The following is a 20,790-nucleotide window of genomic DNA, read 5'->3' as shown; positions in this document are numbered from 1 at the left end:
GGTGACAATTGAAGGAGTTTTCCAGTGTGTCCACGGTGCAGACAACGACACCAGGGTGAGTGTAGGATTAGGGCCTGCTTTATCTGTGGGAGTGCCAATCATCTGAAGAAGGACTGCCCGTAAGCCAGGAAAGAGGAGCCGAAGCAGGGTTATAGTCTCGCTCCTGTCAGAGTGTTTACTTTGACTCAGACTGAGGCGGAGGCTAGCTCCTCGGTTGTAACAGGTCAGATTTCTAGTGCTGGTTCTTCTTATACTGCATTGTTTGATTCGGGAGCTACTCATTCGTCTGTGTCTGCTAGAGTGATAGATCAGCTGTGTAGACCTAGTGTTTTGTATGCTAGGGGTTTTCAGACTTTGTTGCCAACTGGGGAACTTTTAGTCTCTAGCAAATTGATTAGAGCTTTACCAGTAGAGGTAGATGGTAGGGAGTTTTCTGTTGATCTGATTGAGCTTGATATGGATGACTTCGATATGATCTTAGGGATGGATTGGTTATCGAAGTATAGGGCGAAGATTGACTGCAAGCGTAGGATGGTGACTTTTGAACCAGAAAGGGAGGTACCCTTTGAATTTGTGGGGACAGTTGGTGGACCGTGAATACCTATGATTTCAGCACTGAAGGCTAGGGACCTGATGCAGGAAGGTTGCATAGGATTCCTAGCGAATGTTGTGGATACCTCTAGGGTTGTGTCGGTTGGACCAGGTGAGACCAGATTTGTATGTGAGTTTCCAGATTTGTTTCCAGCGGATCTGTCAGGGTTACCGCCATACACTACAACAATTATGCCCATATATTACATTAAAATATAGCATATTTTAATAAGTGTTATTGTCGCATGGTAATAGAAAAAGACACGGAAAATGGGTGGTAAATGAAATACACAGGCGCCAAATGAAACACAAAAGCAATAATCCCTAATTACTCTACACGCCTCCTCTGTTTCTCTCTCACACTCAGTAACACACTCTCTCTCTCACTCGTTCAATCTTTCTTTCTTTCTCTCTGTTTGTTGCAGGTGTGTAACAAGGTGATGGGGCCTGCGGCTTCGGTCGTGTGACAGAGAGGCTCGACTCTTGGGTCTACGGCGTGGCTGGCTCGTGGGTGTGATGGTGCTTGCAGCGGTGGGTCTACGGCGTGGCTCGACTCGTGGGTCTACCACGGAGATTGACTTGCAGAGCAATGGTCCAACAGGCTGTACAGGGAGGAGCTCCAGCTTCTTACGCCCAAGAAATGGAGAGGCTAACCGCTGAAGAATGCCTTCTTCTTGCTGTGAGTCTCAAGTTTTAAGAATTTGTGTATTGTAGTTGATAAGACCTAGCATTTGAGCTTTGAATTTGGGATTATTTATTTATTCAATTTAAGGATTCTGGGGGTTTTTCCAAGCTTCAATTTTTATGGGATTTTTACTTGTTCAAGCTAATCAGGTCGCCATTCTTGGAGGGTCGGTGGGATTTTTTTCAGGGCTGATGTCTTCCACGCAGTAGTTGAGGTGAGTCTTTCTTTGATTTTTATGATCTGGGTTTGCTTTTTTTTTTTTGCATTTTGTGTGTCTGGGTTCTTCATGTTTTTGTGATTTTTTTGATCTGGGTTTTCAGCTATTATGGAATTCTTATCCAATTTCTCGTCGAATCGTTGTGTTATTGATTTGCATTGCACGACATGTTTGTTAATTTCAATTCCGTATGTGTAATTTTTCTTCTTTGCGTTTTGAGTTGCTCCTTTTCTGTTTTGGTGTGTGATTGCTCTAATATGGAAATTTTAACGAGGTGAATGTAGATATTAGTTTTTTTTTTTTTTTTTGGATATTTGAGAACTACGATTGTGTAGTTTGTGCTACCTTTTGAGCTCAATCTCTTGGCAATGAGTTCATAGATTTTTGGAATAAATTACAAGAAAGCAGGGCACCCTTTTGGTTAAAACGTATCGTTTTTACCTTTTCTGCTTAAAAATAAATGTAGATATTATGAATAGATTATTGCTAATGTGAACAATGGAATTACGTTGAGTTATATGTATGGATATACACACACATAACTGAAATAGTTGCCTAAATATATATATATATTCTGCTTTGCAATATGTTGTAGAGCATTACTATAAATTATAGTAGCAGGTTCACATTGATATACCCACGTTTCAGTACATTTACTAATGTAATTGGTTTATATAATTTACATGGGTAGACAACTGTTACCGGCTTAGCTTTGTTTATATGGTTTGAGATTTTAGCTTCTCACTTGATACATATGTATAACAATACTCTTCTCTTCAAACAATTGGTTTTAATATGCAGGCTGAAGGATCATCAGCTGAATCTATAGCTGCTCTGGCCAAAGTTGATACTGTTAAGCAGAGAATGGAAGTTGCTTATGAGACATTGCAGGTGGGTATTTGATCATAGAAGTTATAATCAGTGCAATATTGGAAAATGTTGATGTTGCATTTGATTTACTCGTTGATGGATCAACAGGGTGCTGCTGGGTTAACTCAATTAAGTTCAACTGTGGAAGATGTTTTTGCCAGTGGTGATCTTCCAAGGGCTGCAGAAACCTTAGCTAACATGAGGCATTGCTTGTCTTCTGTTGGGGAGGTAATATTTTTCTATAAATTGTTTTAACATTATACTCTACATTTGATATTTATAAATTTTGATGATTTTAACTTGATATTTTATTTTTCGTTTTGCTCATTTTAGGTTGCTGAATTTGCTAATGTGAGAAAGCAACTCGAGGTCCTAGAGGATAGGCTAGATGCAATGGTGCAGCCACGTTTAATAGATGCATTATCCAGCCGGAAGGTCACCAAATTTCTTGCAGCACTTGTTTTGCCTATGGCTTGCTTTCTGTTCAATTTATCTCTTATTAATTCCTTTTAGTACATACCATACGCAACTTGAATAACTTACATCTATTATCATCCTGCAGATAGACATTGCTCAAAATTTGCGGGGTATTCTCATTCGAATTGGAAGATTCAAATCACTGGAGCTACATTACACAAAAGTTCACCTAAAGCCCATAAAGCAGCTCTGGGAAGATTTCGATTCAAAACGACGTGCTATTAAGCTTGCAAATGAGAAGAATGAAGCTGAAAGGTTGTCAAGCCATGAGTTTCAATCAAGTTCTTCGACAATTTCATTCGCAAGTTGGTTGCCAAGCTTCTATGATGAGTTGATTCTTTATCTTGAGCAAGAGTGGAAGTGGTAAATTCTTCTGACTATATTTTTTTTAAGCACCGAGGAACATCTTATTGATACAAAGAAGCTATCATTGAATTTAAGCACTGAGCTTAGACTATCATCTGCAGGTGTATGGTTGCTTTTCCTGAGGATTATAAAACTCTTGTACCAAAGCTACTGATCGAGACAATGGCAACTATTGGAGCAAGCTTTATTTCACGTATCAACCTTTCAATTGGAGAAGTTGTTCCTGAAACAAGAGCTTTGGGAAAAGGTTTGTACAGACTTGTTTTTATGGTGCTTTTAAATTTTGTAGGCATTTAATATTATATGATATCTTTCAATTGGACAAGCTTTAAGTCATGAAATTTTACTTTTGGCAATTTATAAATTATCCTATCAATGTGTTTCTTTTTATTCAGGTTTATTAGATATTATGTCTGGTGACATGCCAAAGGGAATTAAGATTTAGAGGAAACATTTGGAGGCATTGATTGAGTTACACAACGTGACACAAACTTTTGCTAGAAATATTCAGCATTCCTTTTCAGATTCTGATCTTCGAGTTCTAATGGATACACTGAAGGCAGTGTACTCTCCCTTTGAATCATTTAAACAAAGGTAAGCAATCATAAACTTTTTTGCACTTCCACATTCTTCTAAAATATCTAGGTTTTTTTTTTTGAAAACTTTTTTCTATTATTTTTTCTTTGTTATATACTAGATTCTATAAATGCTATGTTCATTTTTTGATTAATGATTGAATATGTATATAAGGTATGGACAGATGGAGTGGGCCATCCTTTCTTTTGAAATTGCTGGGGTGGATCTTAGGGGAGCTGTTACTCGTGGTGTGGGTGCCCAGGGGATTGAACTCAGTGAAAAAGTTCGCAGAATGGAGGAATCTATTCCCCATATCATTGTACTTCTTGAGGCAGCTGTAGAAAGGTGTATCAACTTTACTGGTGGTTCTGAGGCAGATGAACTAATTCTTGCTCTTGATGACATAGTGTTACAATATATCTCTGCTTTACAAGAGACACTAAGATCATTAAGAGTGGTCTGTGGGGTAGACCATGATGGTGTTGGTTCAAAGAAAGAGATGGGATCAGACAAGAGAGATGGCAACACTGCACGAAAAGTTGAATTGATTTTAAATGAGGAGGAATGGTCCATTGTTCAAGGGGCTTTGCAGATCCTCACAGTTTCAGACTGATGTGTTGTAAATCATTAAAGCAGAAAGGCAGAAAGAGACCATGGCTTCTCCTTCTCCTTCTCACCTCACAGCTATCCCACAACGCATCTCAAAACCCTCCATTTCCCACTGTAAGTAAATCTCTCTCTTTCTCTCTGTATATATAATATATATACATATATATATATATGACACTACTAGTACCCTTAAGATGAACTAGTATGAGAAATAACTTAAACCCTTAATTTCATTGCTAAATTTTTCCTTAGTATATGTAAGATTTCTATGAATTTTAGAAGCTGCAATCCATCACGTAATAGTTTGTTTACACCTCATGGTTATTTTCAATAGCATTATTCTAGTAATTTAGTTGTTTTCCATATGGTTATATTCCAGTGGCATTGTATTAGCTATTATAAATTCATTGTTACTTTTTATATTTATTTTTTCATCTTGAATTCTTTGCTTCGCATAGAATTGGAACCATATGTTTGAAATTTAGAGTACTGTGGCCACTTGCTGTTCTATGAACACTGTTAACTCCATATATGCTAGCTAATTAAGAAGTGAAGTTTTCTCTTATCTCTGGTTTTGTTGCTTTTTGAGTGTAATATATTATTTTTATGCAGTACTCTATTCAATTTCCATGTACGTAACAATTTCCATGAACAAAGTGTAGTCACAGTTTTCTTTTCCTTTTACTGAGAAAAATAAAATCAATAAAAGCCAAGTATTATGTATGGTAATATGCATTTGGGTGCATGTTATATGGTAATATGCATCTAGCTATACATGATATGTTTCTTGAATTTTGTTTGTCTTGTTCATGCAGCTTCTAATTGATGGTAACTTATTATTTTAATAACATAATTGCTGGTGCCTTTTTTGTGTTTATAATTTGTTTTTGTTTGCATATTGTAATGTGGTCCTGACAATAAAGTTAAGTTCTTTTGGGGGTTTTGTAGTGAAGGGTCACTACTACATGTGGAAGAAACTAAATGAAATTATGAGATTTGGGTTTGGAAATTATGAAATTGTTTAAATTTTAGTCGATTGTCATGATAATTAAAGCTTGAATATTTGGAAATAAAACTAGAAAATAGTATACTCAAATGGGTTATGAACCATGTTGAAAATGAAAAGAATTTCTGACTTTTTTACTGTTGGGCAAGTGATTTTAGACTTCTGATTTTTGGCACTTTTCATAGTTGCAGGGATCATTAAGTTAGACACTAAACCACTGCACATGCCTATCTCAGTGATTTTGTAGGTTTGTTTCACATTGTAGTTGTTGTAGATAGTAACATTTGTGACATTTAGTTTGTCTTCCCTTTAATTTCGCCGAGCTTCTTTTCTTGCAGTACTATTCAGCCAGGCTCTTTTCCACTAGAAGTCATTCCCTATGACCAGTGGACTCAACAGAAACCAGAAACAAAGCCTATGTTTTCTGGTTGGCTTAAGGGTGCATTTGGAGGTGGAAAGAAAGAGATGCAAGAATCTATACAGCAGAACCTCAATTTTATTCTCAGTACTGCTCCAATTTGGGATAGGTTTGTCATTTATCTATACTATAAAGTATAAATACTTATTTCCTTTTTAAGGTATAAGAGATTGTTGCTTTGGTTGTCTGAACATTAATGAAGTCCTTATTTTTGAGGTATGTGTGAGGTCGAGTACAGAGGTTGTCTTCCAGCCTCAGAACTCTACAAAAGTCTGCAAGTTCAAACTCTCTTCAGTGACTTCAACCTCGCTCAGTGCCTGAACCTTAAGTAATAATGGCTATGTTGAATAAGTAAGTACTCCATTCCCTCATCTATAGCCAAAATGGCATAAAACCATATGTCTAGATTATTGTTTATGTTGAATAAGAAAGTACTCCATTCCCTCATCTCTCCTGCTGGAAGCAAGACCCCAGGCAAGAGCACTCTGATCTCCGTTTGTCTATGTGAGGTATCTTTTTTAATTCAAATTTCAATTTAATATCAGATAATCCCAATTGCTCAATTACTTCTATGAAAGTTAAACCTAAAACAGTTGTCACTTTCTTGCTAGTAAGACCATTTCACCAACATATGAAAATTAGACATAATGATAAGGATTTGTCTCACTAAGTGGAAGTGTTTAAATTTTGTTTTAATTGATCATAAAGAAGGGCAAAACATATATACAAAGTCTAAGGAAATAAAGTACAATCTGGTTAGCATTATATTGATTGGAATGAATACTAATTCAAGGTCATAGTTACGATTTCAGCTGAAGGATGCCGGACTTTGCAGTAGGATTCTGTCATTCTTTACAGTTCAAGAATTAAAAAACTGAATAATTTTACTTTCCACAGTAAAACATGTTATATATCCAAATTAATATGTATTTTATGTCAAATGATGGATCAATTTTATCATTTAAAATTAGGGTAATCTTGTATCCATTTTAGTATTTTCTCCAAAAAAAATTCCCTCTCTGGATGGTTCCTATATGATGAAATCTATATATTGGGACAGAAATTGAAAAAATTTGTGAAAGCTGCAGATATTGATAGAAAGGATTGCAGAATTCTGCAAGGTTGAAGCTACAGTTCTTTACAGAATAGAGCCTCGAAGCTGCAGTTCTTTACAGAAAAGTGCCTCCTACACTTCAAGAACTTCTAAACACAAAGGAAGGTTTTTTATTTTCATAATTAATGAGTACCCTCTTTTAATAAGAAATTGCTCTTGACTATCTAAAGTTGCGTTTTTTTATGGCAGTTGATTGGGAGTTATGAATAAGAAAGACTATTGTAGCTTCTAAGAGAGAAAGGCTTATAAAATTTGGGAGGAAAGAAGAAATGAAATCTCTTTGCAGGTACTTTCAAGTTCCTAACTTTTCTTTTTTGTTTTTTATTTTCTATGTATTCAAGTTCTAATCTTGTTCTTATTTCAAGAGGTTGTAATTTTCTAAGCTAAGATTATTGATGTGTATATATTTTATTGTCAATTAACTATAGATTAGCTCCATAGATTGAGGTTAAAGATTTAAAGGACTTTTGAATTGAGCTTTTTATGCTTTTGTATTATGGTGTATTGGATGGATATATTTTCTTTTATAGAATTTGCTGTTTTTGTGTGCTTTTGATAAGCAATAGATTGATATTTGTAGCCAAACGAGCTTTGTTTGTTGTATGCTTGCTGTGCTACCTACTTGGCCTTCAAATCTCTAGATAGGATCCACATTAATGTTTTCGTAATTTTCCTTGTTGTCTAGATTAGCTCCATATATTGAGATATGCTATGTTAGAACAATATGCATTTTTATTTTTTTATTTTAAGTTAAAAAAATATATTACCTCATATTTAGTAGTGGATAAAACTTTGATCAATGACACTAATGTTTCTAAAAGATTTTTTGTCAACAAACATGGCTTTGGGTATAATGCAAGATACATTTATATATAATTAGTCAAAATTGTGCTAGTGCCCTCTGTGTATATATGTTGTCTTGTTTGTCTGGTGGCACTTACACTCTGTTTCGGTCTTTGATTATAAAAAAAATATGAACATGGATGTTTTGCTTAGCTCTCTTTCCTAAATAAAAGAGTTAAGTTATGGAGTATTATTAACAAATTGGATTTATTACATTGCAATTTAATCAAATACTTTTCTGATCTTGAATTTCTGTAGCTTTTGTGTTGTAAAGACTGATTTTTCTCTGGTCTTCAAACCATATATCTAGTTGTTACTTACGCTAAGCTGATCAAGATTTGTTCTGTTCTCAGCCAAGGCTGCAATTCAACTCGCAAAGTGCGACTCTATTAAGGCTGCTGTCCTCTTACATCAATCTTACGTCACTGTGGATGACATCAAAGGTACTACATAGTGATATACATAGTGATATGATACTTTGAAACAACTACAAATTATAAGATAACTTTTAGTTCAAAATCTTGTGTATTTCACTTCACCAAAACTCCAATTTTTGCATTTTATGTTAAACTTGACTCATTCTTTCTCAACTCAAAAATATTAATCCATGATTCAAATACTTTCAGAGGTTAAGGTTCCATTGGCAGTACTTGGAGCAGAGTTTGACCATCCAGAGATCGTCAAACAATTTGAGGAGTTCTGGATTCTGACCAGTTAAGCTCTGGAATTTCAGATTTTGATACTCACTTTCAAGGCCTCATAGTTTAGAAAAGGTCTCTTTCTCTCTCTCTCTATATATATTTATATAACTGCAGTTGTCTCAACTTATTTCTATATTCTATTCCATATTTGTCATTTGTGAAATGTTCTATTTTAACTAGTGTGAAGTATATGGTTGTTAGGTATGCATTTAACTGGCCTTGATTGTTTTCCTTTACTTATATTCCATTTATCAATTCAAGTTTGGCATCCCTATTCTGTCATCAAAAGCTTTATTCAGCTGTTGTGTATTCATGACAGACTTCTATGATATTTCTATGGTATGTGATATCGCATTGATTGGTAGAGATCTCGCTAGTTTCTATTAATACTTTGTATTTTCTTGATTTATCTCTTAGTGATGATGACGACTCTGAGAATGAGTCGGCACTTGAAATTCAGCCATACTTGATGGAAGAAAAATGTAAGACTGCAATTCCTTTGTTAATAATGTTGTATTGTGTTTTTTGCCTCCCCTTATTGAAGTGCTCATGCTTTTGATATTTTTTTTCCCTGGAATTTTAATGATTTCTCATCTCCTTCTTCTTTTTTATTGTTTAAGTCAGATTTGGACTTTCTGTTTTCTAATTTTTGGGTCATCATCTGTAGTGTCGAAGCACTTGATAATCACTTGACTGCTATCCAAAGGGAGCATGAACTCAGGTCCCAGATAGAAGAAAGGAAAATAAGAAGTGATGCGGCTTATGAAGGGGCCAAAAGAAAAGAGAAAGCTCTTCTGGAAGAAAAACTCCGCCAAGAAAAAGCCAAAGCAGAAGCTGAGGTTTGTTGACTTTGCCCAGATTATTCATTTCTTTTGGTATATGTCTAAAGATGGTTGTCACAGTCCTCTATTATTCTCACATATTCTTCTGATATAATCTTAATGCGCTTTGGTATATTATCTTGGTTTTATGTTGTTGTTAGTAATAAAAGTATTTTCTGATGCAGGCAAAACTCAGAGCTAAAGAAGCAAATCGGGCTGCAATGGAAGCTCAGAGAAGAGAAGCAAAAAAGGCTGCTGAAAGGGAGGCCAATGAAGCATCAAGCCAGGCTGCTGTTCAGAAGGAAGCTTTAGGATTGCAAACTAAAGCCAAAACCAAGGAATCTGAATTTGAAAAACCAATAAATTCAGCATCAGTAGGTAATTTGGCTACCAGGCAAATATAGCAACCTTGTACTGATCTATAAATATAATCATTTTCCCTTTTATCTAAAACTCTAGTTTAGCCCTAGTTTTCACAAAGATCAGCTAGGTTTTGGCAATAGTTCATTTTTGACACTCCACTGTATTCCCCTCTGTTTTTTTCAGTTTATTCATGTTCTCTGTACTCTTTTAAGAATTTTTCTGTTATCTGATGCGTGAAAGGGGCTATTGGTGGTAGGTGACATTACTAAAGCTGCAGAAGCTGCACTAAAGTTGGAGCGTGAAAGATTAAAAAAGTTGGAAGACTTGGATGAAGGAAACAAGGCATTAGGATTGAATGTAAATAAGGTTTGCTCTCTATATTGTAATTCATATTTATTTGAAAATTGTTAATCTCTATTTGGTAACTAGAAACTAGTATTTTTGTTTGGGAATTTCTTGCAGCATTCTTATAGAGTTTAATTGTTTAAGTATATTAAGCTTTAGTTTATCTTGACAGGAGGTTTCTACTGGTGTGAAAAAGTTATTGAGGGAATCGTCTGGCCAGTACAGCGACTTCAGTATTCTTTCCTCTTTAAATTCTCAGGTAAATCATGTAACTTACTGTTTGTTTAGTAGGATATATGTTTTTATATATATATATATCTATAATATTTTAGGTGAAAATTTATGATCTTTAAGAAAGTGTTAGATGGCACTAGATGCATTAGATCAATCCATATGTGTTGTTTTAGGTTCAGATCACTTCCAGGACTTGTCAACCAAACCCAAAGGGGTATCATAGAATGTAATGTCTGCTTTTATTAGCCTTTTCATTCTTCCTTTTTATACACATTACTGTATTGAAGTCATAGGTTGTCTATGATTTTTCATGCTTACGTTTGACACTTCTATCAGATAATAGTACATATTCTTTGATTGCTTGATTGATGCTTTTGAAAGTATAATACAGATATATTTAATAAGAGCTAATAATTTCATTAATGCAACATGGATGACTATAGCTGCCACTTTAATAAGTTCTAATCTTCCAGTTTTATCAGATACTATATTGTGCAGTGACATAATATATCAAGTGACCGATTACACACATGCATAGGCACACACTGACACCTATACTTGGATTGACTGATAAAATCTTATAATTTCATTACTTCCAACATAGAAACCTAGAATTACAACTTTCATGCATTTTTAATTAATACAAGGCAATTTGGTTCTGTTTTTTTTTTTTTTTATGAAAGCCCTAGCATTACCACTTTAAGTAATTGCTGGTGTGATTCCATTATTACACTCGAATATTACAGGTGTGTAGATGTGACTGGAGCTTACAGTGCTCTAAAGACGGAGCTTAACATAAGCTTGACAGCAATAGGCCTTTTGTGGACTACAACTGGCTTTATTGCAAAGAGGATTACACATGGACCTGTGGAAGAAAGGGAAACAGGTATATGACAAGTGCACAACAAATGGACTCACAACAAAGACAAGTGCACAAAGGATGATGAATTGAAGGATGGAGCAAGTTTCATGCATGGTTTACTTTTGTGTATCTTGTAATTTTTTGTTTTTCATTTTTGAAGTAAAAAATGTTCAAGATTATAAAAATTTATTATGTTATGCTTTCAAACTTAAGTTAGAACTAAGATCTCATGAAATAGACACATTCAGAGTTTGAATTAGTTATTGTTTAATGTAATACTTATGGTTTATCAATCTATTGAGAATTATATTTTATGATTAATTTTGATTTTTTTTTATCAAAATACAATAATGAAAATCTTTTAATTAAAAAAAAAATTATAAGTACCATTATCACAATAAAAAACCTTAATATGTTATGATTTAAAAACATATTATAAGCGTAAAAAATCGTTATGGTTTATTTAATATAACAAACTAAAAATGTTATCAAAATAATCAAATGTAACAGTTGAAAAGTGTTATGAAAAAAGTACAAGATTAAACTTCAAATTTATAACCAAAAACTCTATCTAAATGTTATTATTTCAATATTATAGCACCTAAAAATGTTATTGAATAGTTTAAGATAACACCGAACATAACATTCAAAAACTGTTATAGAAAAGACTGGACTTTTAATAACAGGGGCTATGTTAGCATTTTCAGAAGTGCTATCAATAGTCCCGGTTAGCAGTTTTTAAGTGTTATGAATACTGTTTTTTCTTGTAGTGATAGCGGGAGATTGACTTTGTTATAGAGTTGGTGCCAGGGGCGGAGCTAGTATCTAGGACACCCTACAGAATAGCTCTGGTGGAGTTGAAGGAGTTGAAGATTTAGTTGCAGGAGTTACTGGATTTGGGGTTCATTAGACCGAGTTTCCGCCATGGGGTGCTCCGGTGTTGTTTGTCAAGAAGAAGGATGGATCTCTTAGGATGTGTATTGACTACAAGGAGCTGAACAAGTTGACCATTAAGAACAAGTATCCACTACCTAGAATCGACGATTTATTTGATCAGCTATAGGGAAGAACAATGTTTTCCAAGATTGATCTCTGATCAGGTAACCACCAGTTAAGAATTAAAGAAGAAAACATACCAAAGACTGCTTTCCGAATGAGGTATGGACACTATGAATTCCTGGTCATGTCCTTTGGATTAACCAATGCCCCAACAACTTTTATGGATATGATGAATAGGGTTTTCAAGGATTATCTGGATAAATTTGTGATTGTGTTCATCGACGACATTCTGGTGTATTCATAGTCAGAGACAGAGCACGAGCAGCATCTGCGATTGGTATTGCAGCGGTTAAGGGAGCATAGGTTATATTCTAAGTTCAGCAAGTGCGAGTTCTGGTTACCGCAAGTTACATTTCTGGGACATATCGTTAGTAAGGAGGGGATTCTGGTTGACCCAAGTAAGATTGAGGCAGTGAGGGATTGACCTAGACCGAGCAATGTTCCTGAAGTGAGGAGTTTTTTGGGATTGGCAGGGTATTATCGGCGGTTTGTTGAGGGGTTCTCCAGGATAGCTACACCGTTGACAGAATTGACAAAGAAGAAAACAAAGTATGTTTGGACAAACAGATATGAGAATAGTTTCAAGGAGTTGAACTGGCGATTGATCACCGCGCCAGTATTGAGTTTGCCGACAGATAACGAGAAGTTTGTGGTTTATTGTGATGCTTCCAGACAGGGTTTAGGGTGTGTGCTGATGAAAGCTGGTAAGGTGATAGCCTATGCATCGAGACAGTTAAAAGAGTATGAACAGAGATATCCCACGCATGATCTGGAGTTAGCAGCGGTGGTATTCACACTTAAGATTTGGAGACATTATTTGTATGGTGAGAAGTGCGAGATATACACCGACCATAAGAGTTTGAAGTACTTCTTTACTCAGAAGGATCAAAATATGCGCCAGAGATGGTGGCTGGAGTTGGTTAAGGATTATGATTGTGACATCCTATACTATCCTGGGAAGGCTAATGTAGTGGCTCATGCATTGAGTCGGAAAGGCTCAGGATAGTTGTTCAATTCGAGACAGATATCTGATAAGCTAGCTGAGGAGATGATTAGAGCAGGTATAGAGTTGGTTGTTGGTCGGCTAGCCAACATCACTCTTCAGTCTACACTCCTTGAGAGAATCAAGGAGGCACAGGGGAAAGATTCCCAGTTGAGAGGTCACAGAGAGAACGTCTTAGTCGGAGAAACTAAGGACTTTTCTATCTTGAAGATGGGGTTACTGAAGTACAAGGGTCAGATCTGTGTTCCGATGGATTCTGATACCCGGCGGGAGATCTTAGATGAATCGCATACCACTACCTATTCTTTACATCCAGGTACAACGAAGATGTACCAAGATTTGAGAGCTTTGTATTGGTGGTCAAAGCATGGAAAGGGATGTGGTGGATTATGTGGCAAAGTGCTTAACTTGTCAGCAGGTCAAGGCTGAACATTAGAGGCCAGTAGGGTTGCTGTAGCCTCTGGGGATTCCAAAGTGGAAGTGGGAAGATATCACCATGGACTTCGTGGTTGGTTTGCCAAGGACCGTGGGACAGCATGACTCGGTGTGGGTGATTGTGGATAGGTATACCAAGTCCGCCCACTTTTTACCTGCCAGGATGACTTATACTATGGAGCAGTATGCTAAATTATATGTGAAGGATATTCTTCGACTTCATGGGGCTCCATGGTCGATAGTATCCGACATGGACCCCACCTTCACCTCCAAGTTTTGGGAGAGTCTGCAGAAGGCTATGGTCACGCAATTACAATTTAGTATCGCTTATCACCCTCAGACAGATGGATAGTCTGAGAGGACGATTCAGATAATGGAGGACATGCTACGAGCTTGTGTACTAGATTTTGGTGGATCTTGGAGTAAGTATCTCCCTCTGATTGAGTTCTCGTATAATAACAGTTATCAGGTGACTATCGGAGTGGCTCCGTATGAGATGCTTTATGGGAGGAAGTGCATATCACCTATCCATTGGGATGAGACGGGTGAGAGGGGTTATTTGGGGCCTGAGATGGTTCAGAAGACCAATGAATTGATTGAGAAGATTAGAGCTCGAATGCTCACCTCCCAGAGTCGCCAGAAGAGTTACTCGGACTTGAGACGCATAAGCATAGAGTTTCAGGTCGGTGACCATGTGTTCCTTAGGGCTTCACCTTTGAGGGGAGTGAAACGGTTTGGTGTTCAGGGCAAGCTGAGCTCTAGGTTTGTTGGCCCCTTTGAGATTCTGGAACGGGTTGGAGAAGTAGCTTACAGTTTGGCGATGCCTCCAGCCTTATCATGGGTTCATAATGTTTTTCATGTATCTATGCTCCGGAAGTATGTATCAGATTCGACGCATGTACTGAGTAATGAGAATTTGGAGCTAGACCAGGATTTTTCCTATGAGGAGAAGCCAGTTCAGATTCTTGACTAGAAGGATAAAGTCTTGCGGAGCAAGACCATCGCCTTTGTAAAGGTGTTGTGGAGGAACAACAAAGTTGAGGAGGCGACATGGGAACTTGAGTCAGTGATGCGGGAGCTGTATCCCGAGTTGTTCAGGTAATTTCGAGGATGAAATTTCGGTAAGGAGATGATAGTTGTAACGACCCAAATTTTCTAATAAGGCTTAGGGCCTTGATTAGCATGCCTGGAGGGCAATAAGTGATTTATTATTATGATATATGAATTCTTTTGAGTATGTGATTAGAAATGCATGTTTAGGAGAATTAAATATGCATGTGGGCCCCGTTTGGTTATTAAGGGCATGTTTGTAATTTTAGCCTGTTGAGGGCATAAATGTGATAATTGTAATAATTGTGATATACTTGTGATATATCTGTGTTGCACAATCTGACACAGTCCTAAGGAGCGCTGAGCTAGAAAATCACAACGGGGTCGAAAATCTGACTCGGGGCGAGTCGAGGGGTATTTCAGGTATTAGACGTTTTATGGGGTTATCGGGTTATGGAAATAAATATTTGGATATATATTTGAGGTTACAATGTTTAGGAGGGAATATGGGGGAAATTTACAATTTTTCCCTCGGGGACGTTTTTGGTACCCCGAGCCCTTAAGGTAACCTTAAAGACCTAAGTTAAATAAAACAGAATTCAAGAAACACTTAGAAATTTGGATAAACCGACCCAAACTTCTTATTTTTTCTCTCTTTTTCTCTAAACCATACAAAGGGAAACTTTGAGGATATTAAACTAGGAAACTCAGAATTCTAGACTAGAGCTTGGAGGGATTAAAGCTTGGAACTTAGAAGATTAGCTCAGAGACTTAATTAAGCAAAAGTAAGCCTTTACTTTGATGAATTATATTGGTTTTCTGCTGATATTTTAGAGTATTGCATGTGAGTTGGATGAAGAATCATCTTTGAGTTTGATGAGGTTTTGAGCTAGAATTCTTGTTAGGTTTTGTTGCTGAGTTCATGGTATAACTTCTGCGATGGTTAGCTTGAGTTGTTGGGTTGATTTTGGGGTTAATTGGATGGGTATTCCTGGCAAAAATGGAGGATTTTTTTGGGTTTGAAGGGTCGGGTCGCAGCATTGTTCTTGCTAAGTCGCGACCCTTTGAAGCATTTTGGTGGCCAGGAAGAAGGGCGGGCCGCAGCATGCCCTTGCTTGAGCCGCAGCACGCCTACCCTATTTTGGGGTTGGTCTCTGGTTGGGGGCGAGCCGTGGCATGGCTTCTTGGGGCCGCGACTCTTAGTGCATTTTTGGGCTTTTAAGAGGTTTTAGGCTTGGGAATTCAAAGGTTAAGGCTCGGGATGGATTTTATCACCCGGATTGATAGAATTCAAGGTCCCGAAGACTAGAATTATGACCCAAAGTTATTTAATGGATTAGAACTTGATGGATGGATATTGTTGGTGCGTTGTGACTAGGGTTTCAGCAAGGCTCAGACTAGGGGACTGTGCTCGGAACATCGGTGCTTGGAAAGCTCGGGACACAGGTAAGAAAAATGTCGTTCCCGTAGATATTGTGTTGCAGGGCATGACCCTATTTGATTTTGTTGCAGGGCGTAGCCCTTTGATTTAGTTTATTCATGTTTAAGTATATGTTTAATTATGTTACGTGTGGATATATGTGAATGAACGGGAAGAGCCGGGAACGGCAAGGGCTGGGAACGGGGAAGGCCGAGGGCGGCAAAGCCGAGAACGGCAAGGGGCCGGGAGCAACGTTTAGCACGCGGAGTGCGAGTTTACAGGGCGAGACCCTAAAGGATACGTGGGTTATCCTCATGGTGTGGACCGCGAACCCAGGGCCTGGTAAAGCACCTACGACGGCATGGCCATATGTGTTTCGCCTGGTGATGACTTGTTTATGTGTTAAGTTTTTGGTATGCATATGTTATCTGCCTCTGAGGGTTTTCTTGCTGGGCTTCGGCTCACGGGTGCTCTGTGGTGCAGGTAAGGGCAAGGGGATAGTAGACCAACCATGAGTACGGAGAGCGTGAAGCGGCGCGTACATGTTTGGCCTGCGTAGTTGCCACGGCCTGGGGTGTTTTTGGGAGATGGTTGTACTAAACCTAGATTTTGTCATTTAGCCGACTTTAATTATACTTTTGAGTTGTAAATATTTCTAAACAGTATTCCGGGATCCCAAATGTTAAGCGCTTTATGATTTTCAGTAAATTGAATTATTTTCGAAGTTTATGACTCTATTTATGGTTTATTTACACTTTTGTCTTAAAACCTCGATTAGCGAGTTATATGCACATTTTAAACTCACTTGGTAACGACTCTAAGGAAATATGGCGTTATAATTGCACTCTTGAGAATTAAAAACATACATCTACTGAGTACTTTATTGTAACCATAAAGTGTCCATTGATATAATCATTACATACAAATTAATCCTATATTGATGATTCATAATTAAGTGGGAATAAAATTATCGTTTTACCCTTTTAATTATATCTTGATTTCTAGTGTACCATTGACTTTTCTAGTGAAGGTTAATTCATAATCTGATTATGAATTTGCCGTCAATAGCCTTTTCAGTTCCAAATCCAACCCAATAGGGAACCATCACTCAATCTATAAGAAGCTATAGATTTCATATCTTTTAAGCTATGTCCCCAACCATATACATCATTGAGTCCTCAAAACAATAGTTCTTAGCCTGGTCATTCTGACAAGCTGTAACGCATGAATCAAAGGATCAAATGTCATATATAAGAGTTCATAGTAACTTCAGGATTAAGATCAATTTGAATATGATCATCAGTTGATGTGTTTTATAATACTATGAAATGGTATTTAAATAAGTATTATAAAATCACATCTGGTATAGTTCTACATACTCTCAGTATGCCAAGTACCTCCAGTAAAGTTTCATACCACACTAGTAACCCGAATCTAGGTCACATGTATTCATAATAATAGTGGAGCGTACTAGCAGTAATTAATCTAAAGATTTTATAACTTTATTTTACTGCGAACTATTTAAGTCCATTATCTCAATCTCGATCCTCTCATACCAATATGAGATTAAGACCACATAGATGAACTTGGGAATTTTATGATATTTACTTAATACTATTAACTATAATATAGTACATAAGCTACATATATACTATAATTCAATTCATTCATTCATTTCATTAAAACCATTTTCAACTACAATTGCTTTAGGGGCACAATTCCCAACAATCTCCCACTTGCCCTAAAGCAAATGAGGCATTTCCTTTAACCCCATGCTTCTTACATGACCTTGAAAAGATTTAATAGATAAAGTATTTGTGAACAAATCTGCAAGATTATCTTCATAGGCAATCTTCAAGACAGTAACATCTCATCGGTTGACAATCTCTCGAATCAAATGATATTTCCTCTCGATGTGCTTTCCCTTCTTGTGACTTCTCGGTTCCTTTGAATTATCTACTGCCCCACTGTTATCACAATACAGAACAAGTGGTCGTTCCATGTCTGGAATAACTTCCAGATCAATATAGAACTTCTTGAGCCACATAGCCTCTTTAGCTGCTTCACAAGCTGCTATGTATTCGGCTTCCATTGTGGAGTCTATAATACTAGATTGTTCAATACTTCTCCAAACTATAGCACCTCCTCCAAGTGTGAAAACTGATCCAGATGTCGACTTTCGACTATCTTTATCTGATTGAAAATCATAATCAGTATATCCAATGGGGTTTAGGTTTCCACTTGAATACATAAGCATGTAATCTCTAGTATGTCTGACATACTTGAGAATATTCTGTATTGTTATCCAATGGCTCAATTCAGGATTGGATTGATAACAGCTCACTATCCCTACTGCATAACAGATGTCAGGTATAGTGCATAACATTGCATACATTAGACTACCTACCGCAGAGGCATAGGGATACTGTCTCATTTCCTCCTCTTCTTGAGGTGTTTGTTGACATTGTTCTTTAGACAATTTAACTCCAGACTGGCTAGGCATAATGCCTTTCTTGGAGCTTTGCATGCCAAAGCATTCTAACACTTTATCAATATAAGTTGCTTGAGATAATGCTAAAACTTTGTTCTTTCAATCTCTACAGATCTGAATTCCCATAACATATTTAGCTTCTCCCAAATCCTTCATTTGGAATTGCTCAGCTAACCATTTCTTTACTTTTGATAATGTTTCTATGTCATTCCCAATGAGTAGAATATCATCAACGTAAGGAACGAGGAATACCACAATCTTATCTTTGATTTGTTTGTAAACACAGGGTTCATTAACGTTTTGTTCAAAACCAAATGTTTTGATTGTTTCATCAAATCTAGGATTCTGAGATCTCGAAGCTTGTTTAAGTCCATAAATAGACTTAAGAAGCTTGCAAACATTTTTCTCCTGACCTTTAACTTCGAACCCTTATGGTTGAGACATGTAAATGGTTTCGTCAAGATAGCCATTCAGAAAATTTGTTTTAACGTCCATTTGCCAAATCTCATAATCCATGCAAGTAGCTATGGATAAGAGTATGTAGATAGATTTAAGCATGGCCACAGGGACAGGGGAAAAAGTTTCTTCATAACCAACTCATTCTTTCTGTGTGTAGCCTTTTTCCACAAGCCTGGCTTTGAAAGTCTCTACTTTCCCATCTGCTCCTCTCTTTTTCTTGAATATCCATTTGCAACTAATAGGTTTAACATTTTCAGGTGGATCTTCAAGAGTCCAGAAAGAATTGGAATACATCGATTCCATTTCAAGGTCCATGGCGCTTAGCCATTTTTCTTTGTTAGGATTTTCCATTGCATCTCTATATGTCAATGGAACATCTTTGTTTGTGTTAGACACAAGCATCTAAACTTCATGTTCATAGCGAACTGGTTGTTTACCAACCCTCCCACTCCGGCGAAGCTCTCCATTGTTCTGACTAGAACTAGCGATATCCTCTGGCCGTTTTTCATTTTCCACTAATGGTGAATGGACTTGTTTATTTGAGACCATTTCTTCAAGTACGACTTTACTTTGAGGTTTGTGGTTATTTATATAGTCATGCTCCATAAAATTAGCATGTTTAGATACAAACGTTTTGTTATCTTTAGAACTATAAAATATACCACCTTTTGTTTCTTTGGATTATCCTACAAACATGCACACTTCAATGCATGATTCCAGCTTCCCAGTCTTTCCTTTAGGCACGTGTGCAGGACAACCCAATATACGGAAATCGTGCAAACTAGGTTTAGTACCATTCCATAATTCCAATGGTGCTTTCTTAATAGACTTAGATGGAACAACATTGAGTATGTATAGAGCACATTTTATTGCATAACCCTAGAATGTCAAAGGCAATGATGAGAAACTAATCATCGATCTAACCATGTCCAATAAGGTTTTGTTTTTCCTTTCTGAAACACCATTTTGTTGTTATGTTCCAGGTGCAGTGAGTTGGGATTGAATTCCATGCTCACGCAAATGGTCCTCAATTTCATAATTTAAGTACTCTCCACCTCGATCTGATCGAAGTACTTTTAGTGATTTACCTAATTAGTTTCCAGCTTCTTCTCAGAATTCTTTAAACTTACCAAAAGTTTCAAATTTCCTTTGCATTAAGTATATGTAACCATATCTTGAATAATCGTTAATGAAAGTGACAAAATATTCATAACCTCCTCTATCTTAGACATTTAGTGGACCACAAACGTCCGTATGTACAAGTTGAAGTAGTTCTGTGGCTCTTGAACCTTTAGCAGAGAAATGTCTCTTGGTCATTTTACCTTCTAGGCAGGATTCACAAACTAAGAGAGAACCAATAGATAGTTTTCTTAAAGGACCATCCTTTGTTAGTCTGTTAATTCTTTCTAGACCAATATGTCCCAATCTCAAATTCCATAGATACGTTTCACTATTGTAATCTGTCTTTTGTCTATTAATAGATCTGGAATTTGCAGTTTTAAATAATTTAGAATTATAAACATGCTCAATATTGGACTCTAACTTGTAAAGTCCATCTTCATACTTTGCAGGAAAAATGTCAAAACTAGAGGTGAGCACGGTGTGGTTTGGGCGGTTTGAACACTTTTTAATACACCACGCCACAAGTGCGGTTTAGTAACTAGAACACACCATGCGGTGTGATTTGGTTGCACCAAACCGACCAAACCAAACCATTTTATGCGGTGTGGTTTGGGCGGTTTTCCACGGTTTGTGTTAAAAAATATGTCATAACA

The 20,790-nt window shown here is 36.8% G+C and overlaps 1 protein-coding gene and 1 pseudogene across 2 annotated transcripts; both read left to right on the top strand.

Moving 5' to 3' along the window:
- Positions 1-1,180: 1,180 nt before the first annotated feature.
- Positions 1,181-4,535, top strand: LOC133815397 (conserved oligomeric Golgi complex subunit 7-like; annotated as a pseudogene).
- Positions 4,536-9,513: 4,978 nt separating this feature from the next.
- LOC133819253 (mRNA export factor GLE1-like) lies at positions 9,514-11,419 on the top strand. 2 transcript variants are annotated; one of them, XM_062252455.1, is made up of 4 exons: positions 9,514-9,672; positions 9,914-10,023; positions 10,175-10,261; positions 10,983-11,419. In XM_062252455.1, the coding sequence occupies exons 1-4, from the start codon at positions 9,516-9,518 to the stop codon at positions 11,028-11,030; spliced, it is 402 nt and encodes a 133-aa protein (XP_062108439.1). In that variant the 5' UTR covers positions 9,514-9,515; the 3' UTR covers positions 11,031-11,419. The 2 variants fall into 2 exon arrangements, 1 of the variants encoding a protein (XP_062108439.1); XR_009886291.1 differs by having other exon boundaries at positions 9,519-9,672; positions 9,898-10,023.
- The last annotated feature ends 9,371 nt before the right edge of the window (positions 11,420-20,790 follow it).

The sequence above is a fragment of the Humulus lupulus genome, chromosome 2 (assembly GCF_963169125.1).
Source record: "Humulus lupulus chromosome 2, drHumLupu1.1, whole genome shotgun sequence".
NCBI lineage: Eukaryota > Viridiplantae > Streptophyta > Magnoliopsida > Rosales > Cannabaceae > Humulus > Humulus lupulus.
Note: the sequence above shows the minus strand (reverse complement) of the source record. Positions and strands in the feature narration are given on the sequence as shown.

Coding starts and splice junctions, on each gene's coding strand:
- LOC133819253 (XM_062252455.1), top strand. CDS start 9,516: ATGGAAGCTCAGAGAAGAGAAGCAAAAAAGGCTGCTGAAAGGGAGGCC. Junction 9,673..9,913: donor AATAAATTCAGCATCAGTAG/GTAATTTGGCTA, acceptor TATTGGTGGTAG/GTGACATTACTAAAGCTGCA. Junction 10,024..10,174: donor TAGGATTGAATGTAAATAAG/GTTTGCTCTCTA, acceptor TTATCTTGACAG/GAGGTTTCTACTGGTGTGAA.